Source organism: Cryptomeria japonica, chromosome 4, assembly GCF_030272615.1.
Source record: "Cryptomeria japonica chromosome 4, Sugi_1.0, whole genome shotgun sequence".
Lineage (NCBI taxonomy): Eukaryota > Viridiplantae > Streptophyta > Pinopsida > Cupressales > Cupressaceae > Cryptomeria > Cryptomeria japonica.
Genome location: NC_081408.1, coordinates 9,955,607 through 9,962,630, shown reverse-complemented (window position 1 = coordinate 9,962,630; position 7,024 = coordinate 9,955,607). Strand labels below are relative to the sequence as shown.

General features: G+C 41.5%; 1 protein-coding gene across 1 annotated transcript; it reads left to right on the top strand.

The window, feature by feature from the left end:
* Window positions 1-4,907: 4,907 nt before the first annotated feature.
* LOC131874845 (uncharacterized) lies at window positions 4,908-6,501 on the top strand. The gene is made up of 2 exons (XM_059218767.1): window positions 4,908-5,580; window positions 5,975-6,501. Exons 1-2 carry the CDS (start codon window positions 4,908-4,910, stop codon window positions 6,499-6,501), a joined length of 1,200 nt encoding a protein of 399 aa, XP_059074750.1.
* Window positions 6,502-7,024: the final 523 nt, after the last annotated feature.

Here is a 7,024-nt window from a genome sequence, read left to right as displayed (position 1 = left end):
TTGTAAGCTGTTGAAAAGTCTTCATCTCCTTCATAGAGGTCTTTGAAACCTTCTTTGCCTATGTTCTGCAATTGTAACTCTTGAACTATCAACAAATTCCTGCTTAATGCATCTGCCACCTTATTAAGTTGCGCCTTCTTATGCTTAATGGTGAAGGTGAAGGATTGGAGATATTCCATCCATTTCAGATGTCTATTGCTTAGCTTCTCTTGAGTATTAATGTAACTCAATGCCTGATTGTCTGTGAACACCACAAATTCTTTTAGAAGTAGGTAATGCCTCCATTTCTTTAGAGACTGCACTAATGCATACAACTCTAGGTCATAGGCTAAGTACTTCTTCTTTGCTTCATTAAGCTTCTCACTAAAAAATGCCACAGGTCTTCCCTCTTGACTCAATACACCACCTACTGCAATTCCACTTGCTTCACACTCCAAAGTGAATAGCTTATCAAACATAGGTAGGAGAAGGAAAGGTTTTGTGGCTACTTCCTATTTCAACAATTGAAATGCTTTGTCTGCCTGCTCAGTCCATTCAAACTTAGTTTTAAGACCTCCTTTTATGGTGTCAAGGACTGGTGCACATATGCCACTAAAATTCCTCACAAATTTCCTATAGAATTGAGCTAACCCATGGAAACTCCTTACCTCAGTCCTTGTTTTAGGTGTAGGCCAATTCAAGATTGCCTCCACTTTGCTTGGATCCATCTTCAAGGTTCCCTTAGACACCACAAATCCTAAGTAAACCAGCTCTTGGTTCAATAAGTCACACTTCTCAAGGTTGATGGATAGTTTCTCCTCATGCAACCTTTCTAAAAGTAACCTCAAATGCTCAAGGTGCTCTTCCTTGGTTCTTCTATAGATGAGAATGTCATCTAAATACACCACCACAAATCTGCTTGTGAAATCCTTCAACACTTCATTCATCAACCTCATGAAGGTGCTTGGAGCATTAGTAAGCCCAAATGGCATCACAAGCCATTCATACAATCCATTTGTGGTTTTAAAAGCAGTCTTCCACTCATCACCCTCCTTAATTCTTATCTAGTGATAACCACTTTTAAGGTCTAGCTTGGTGAAATACATAGCCCCTCCTAAACAATCCATTAGATCCTCTATTCTAGGAATAGGAAACCTATACCCTATGGTAATCCTATTGATTGCTCTTGAGTCAGTGCATAGTCTCCACTTACCTCCTTTTTTTGATGGTAGCACTACCGGGACTGCACATGGGCTGATGCTCTTCTTAATCAGTCCTTGTTCTAACAACTCCTGCACTTGCCTCGCTACTTCCTTATTCTGATTAGGTGTGAGCTTATATGCTACCTTGTTAGGTAAGGATGCACTGGGAACAAAGTCTATTTGATGACTTATAGACCTTCTTGGTGGGAGTGTTGCAGGTGCTCCATCACTCACTATGTCCTTATACTCTTGCAACATTTTCTTTACCTCCTTGGGTATCTCTGCCTGCAACTTGTCTACTTTCTCACTTGGCTTCACAAAGATAGAACACTTCACTGTCTCCTCCTCATGTAGCAGATTTAGGAACTCTTTACCAGTAGCCATTAAACACTAAGTGTTTTTGAAGTGCCCTCTTCATCCTCTGTCAAAGACTGAATCTTGAAGGTCTTGTTGTCCTTCTTAAATTATATGGAGTTCTCCTCTCCATCATAAATCACCTTCCTATCAAATTGCTAGGGTCTTCCTAGCAACAAGTGGCATGCATCCATAGGTAACACATCACAAGGAATCTTATCCTTATATCCTCCAATAGAAAACTCTACCCAAGTCTGCTCATTGACTAGCACACTCTGTCCTTTGTTCAACCAAGTCACTTTGTAAGGATTGGTGTGGGGTATTCTTGTGAGTTTCAACTTCTTAACTGCCTCTTCTAAGATGATGTTGTCAATTGAGCCTATATCAACTATCACCTTGCACACTTTACCAAGAACTTTGCATCTCACCCTAAACAATGCTCTCATATGTTTGGGTTCCTCCTTAACCGGCTGTCTGATCAAAATCCTATTGAACATCAGATTCTCACCAACTTCTGATTCAATCTGGTCCACATCCGGTATCTTGCTTCTTGAAGAGTCTTCTTGTGCATAAACAACCCTCTTTCCACTATTTGATGATGTAGGCTTGTCAGGGCATCTATATACCGGGTGTCCCAATTGTCCACAATTGTAACACTTCATAGTTGCAAAATAGGAGTTACCTCTGCTGGTACCTCTACCCCTATTTGGACCACCTTGTGCACCTCTTCCTCTTGAATGTCCTCCTCTGAGATTGGCTTCCCTACCATGTTCAGTCAACTTGGCTTCTCCTTGGTTTCTCTGCTCATTTGCTTTGCTTTGGTAACCACCTCGGTGATTCACTTGTTCTCTACCTCTGCCTCTACCCCTATTATTGGAGTCTCCTTTCCTTTTGTTCCTCTCTTCTACCTTGACAGCAAGCTGATGACATTTCTGAATAGTAGTAGGAGTCCATAGGCTTATCTCCTCCTGAATGTTCCACTTTTGGCCGCTTAGATACCTAGCCACCTTAATGGATTCATCTTCTTGAACCTTTTATCTAAGACAAATTTTTTGGAACTCTTCGGTGTAGGAGGTTACATCAAGATCTTTTTGCTTCAATCCTTGTCTCTTCTTATGAAGCTGGACTTCATAATCCTCTAGTAAGTAGTTCTCCTTAATCTTACTCACTATAGCTTTCCAATTTGCAATTGGTATCTTTCCCATGCTAACCCTTTCTTCTTGTAGGTACTTCCACCATGTCAAAGCTGCTCCCTTAATCTTGATTTGGCAACTTTAACCTTCTAAGCCTCTGTCACTCCTTCACACTCAAAGTGGTTTTCCATGCCCTCAATCCATTCCATAATAGTGTTTATATCCATTCTCCCACTAAAATGTGGCAATCCTTCAAAGGCTTTGCTATTCAAGGCCTTAATATCCTTCACAAAAGGTTCTTCATTGAATAAGGGATCTAGTTCAAGAATTATGTCATCTATGTCTATAGTTCTCTTGCCTTTACCCTTGGTGTCTTCATCCCAAGGTTCATGTGTCCTCTGATCCACCACTTCCTACAATTTATCCCTTATCTCACTCATTGCTGCTTCAAGGAGTCTATTCTTCTCCTTATGTTCTTCCACCTCTCTAGCCAGCTCTGCATTAGTAACCATTCTGCTCTACCCTACTGATTCACCAGTATATAGAGACATACACAATCCAACAAGTCTTTCACTAAGCTCTGATAAAAATCTAATGGGATGGGGTTTGGGATAGACTAGCCTAGTCTATGCTCCTGGATACTTTTTTTGGATCACCTGGTGTTCTCCACACACCCTAGGGTCTCTAGGACTCCCTTTGCTTGAGGAATCCCCTGACCTTGCCCAATCCACCCACCAATGAGTTGCTATGCTACTGCTAAGATCTCACCTACTCATGAGATTCAAAACCCCTTACTATGGCTAATAAGGGCTAAGGCTTGTTCACACTTTCCAAGGTCTTAGCAAGGTTGTATTAGGTCTTAAACCATGTTTTACATCGCTCCATGTGCTCCCAAGAAGTTGCTACCTTCATCCTTTCTACCGATTTCACTATTTTGTGATTTTGCTTACAAAACAAGGCTACAAGGATTAGGACCAATTAGGCCTCCTACCCGGTCTTCTAGGGCTTTCTCTCACAAATGATGCATACACAACGCAAACTCTCAAAATGGACTGCCAATCAATTGGCAAGGACTTTAAGATTTTCTAGGTTTTGGGCCTCCAAGTGGTCGTACAGAGCCTAGGGCAAATTTTGGGGTTTTTAAGGGTTTTGTGAGGGTTTAGTGGTCTGCCTAGGTCACAGTGAAGGTTTTGTGTCTTAGCCACCTTGTTTGGATTGGTGGAGGCTCCTCCTTCACACCAATGATGCTTCAAAAACTCCTCTGCACTTCCTCCAAAGGATGTACTCTCCTCTATCCAACCTTGCTCTCCAAGATCTCTGCAATTCAACCTCTCCTAACTGGACACTGTCCAATCTCGCCTAGGAGTAGGTCTTTTCTTGGCCTTCTTGCATTTGAAAGGGCCCTGCTTGCTTGGGACTATAGTACGGGGTCTTCACATCCATTCCCCATGGTTTCATGGTGGTTCCACAACGGGGAATGGATTTAAGACTTCATTTACACAATCCTATCCAAAACTGGACAGTAAGAAGACAATTTATAGACTATTTACACACACACTCAATCTGCAAGTAAGAACCTAAACTAATTGCTTGAAATGAAAGTATTTACACCATGAATGGCAAACCACATAGTTTTGGACGTATCTCAATCCATTAACTTGCTTTTTTTCTTCATTCAAACTGACTGGTAACAGTTTTACAGTCTCAGTCTGATAATTTTGCTAGGGCCGTACAATGTCTGACATCCAACCCTTTCATTTAGGGTTTGCAAGTACTTATACTACCTATACCTCGGTCTCTGTGCCCAAACTAGGGTTTTCCACACTAACCTAAAGAACTTGACATCATGGTGGAAAAGTTGCTTGACAACTTTTTAAAAGTTGTCATGCAACTTTTGAGCAACTTTCCCAATGTTGCTTTTTATGACTCCTAGACCCACATTGGGCCAACCTAAGGACACCACCATGTTATAAAAGACCCCTAAACAGTTCAAGGACACACATACCCTCCATTTTCAAGAAAATCACAATCTTGACTCATGACCCCTAAGATCTCCACTAGGACCCTAACTAGGACCTATGAGCACATGGCTCATTATTTTATGTACAATGCCTTCTAAAGAAGCATAACACCAACAAAACAAAGAAAGAGAAAGAGTTTGGAAGGGTGCTCCTGCACCAGGGTCCAAGGCTTCAGTTTTCAATTTTAATCCTTTTTCGGCATTACTTGAACTTTAGCCATGGCGAGCAGAAGATTTGAATTCCCCGTATCAGTCACTGCGGCTGATACACCTACGCCTCTCCCTGGTGTCACTGCGACTTACGCCCCTGGTACCCCCTTCATCGCCACTACGGGTTACGCGCCTACGCCTTTCTTTGGTTCCACTGCGACTTACGCGCCTGCACCATCCTTCCCCGGCATTGCGACTTACGCGCCTACACCTCTCTTCGGCGGCACTACGGCTTACCCGCCTGAGGCTCCCTTCGACGCCCCTACGGTTTGTCCACCTACGCCATTCTTCGCAATCCCTTCGCAATCTTCTGCTCTGGATGTGGATCTGTCTTTCCGTACTACGGGCATAACATTTACTCCACCCACGCCTTCCAACACTCAGGTGGGAAATCCGCCCACTTCCTCAGCAATTCAATCCTCCTCTGTATCGCAACCATCAAATGCATTTTTCACTGTTCCTTCGTCTTCATCAACCACCAGTGCACCTACAATTACAATTCCTTTATCTCGTGAAGGGACTGCACTAGCACAGACCACTACTTCTCCTGCTGTAACCGTACCAACATCTGGGATGTCATTTTCATCAGGACCAACTTCCATTACCAATTCCACTGCATATCCTCGTTTTACCTTATCGTCTTCAGAGGCATCTGCAACAAGAAGTGCATCTTCAGTAACTAGTAAGTCTCTCTTTCGTAGTTACTGCATTATGGTTTGCCATTTACTGTTTGATAATTAAATTTTCTAGGTTATGGTCAACCTTAAAGGTTTCTTAGTTTTCGGAATGTTGGCAGAGATTATAGGCTGCCTTGAACTGTTCTTTTCTTTTCCTTTTAAATATCTCAGGCAGGATTAGATTACATTTTTTTAGAATTCTAAATGTAACCACTGCTTAATTAACCTGATAATCATTACACCACAGTCACACCTATTAATAATCACATAAATCAAATATGCTTTTGCGCGCGCTGAGTTTTCATAAACATAGATGAGTATGTGTTTAGAAAACAGTTAGAGCTTCTTGTGATTCGAGATACTTAGGAACTAACATTTTTTGGTGTTTGTGTTTCGCAGCTAACACTCGAGAGTGCGATAGGGCCATGGAAAAAATATATGCTGCTATGGTAGAGATGGATCAACTTTATGAGAGATTAGCAAGGGCAGAGTTTGTGAGAAGTGTGGCCCTAATTGAGAGAGACCAAGCTCAAGCAGAACGGAATAGTCTACAGATCCAACCTGATCAGGCCCGAGAGAGGGAGAGACAAATGCAGATAGAGGTGCAACAACTATGTGCTAAGAATTATGCGCTCAAATTAGAGCGAGATCGTCTGCAACAACTATGTGCTAAGACAAATGCACTCAAAGTAGAGCAAGATCCTGTGCAACAACTATGTGCTAAGATAGATGCACTCAAAGCAGAGCAAGATCGTGTGCTAGGAGAGCTCGAGACACTTCATCAGATAGAGATGCAACAACTATGTGCTAAGATAGATGCACTCAAAGAAGAGCAAGATCTTATGCAACAACTTTGTGCTAAGATAGATGGACTCAACACAGAGCAAGATCGTTTTCGAGGAGAGCTCGAGGAACTTCGTCAATGAGAGTATCAGATATACAAGTACCGCAGAGGATGGATGCATTGACAAAGGAGAATGTTAGCTTGAGAGAGGCACAAGGGAGAGCAGAGGGGCATCCAGAGGGATTCGTTTTGTTATAGCATCCAACTCCTAGACCACCTTTAAATTTCGATCTCATATTTTGTCATAGTCGTAAGAGAATATGCATTTTGTCTTCATATTTTCTCATAGTCGTGAGAGATGGGGTATAGTATATGTATATGGATAACTGATTATTTCAAGGAAATCTTTTATCAATAATTTGATTTCAGTTTGTGTTTATGTGATGATGTCTTTTTGGTATGATGATGATATAGAAATAAAATGATGTGATGTTATGACAATATTTTAGCTTATGTTTGTAATTCTTTAAGAACTAAAGATAAATAAAAGATTCAAATTAGTCATGTGTAAATAATTGAATGAAATTTGGATAATAAGGGAACATAATAAAGGAGGAGATCTTGAAAATAAGGAATCCTTATCGAAGGGCATCTTTCGAGGATTG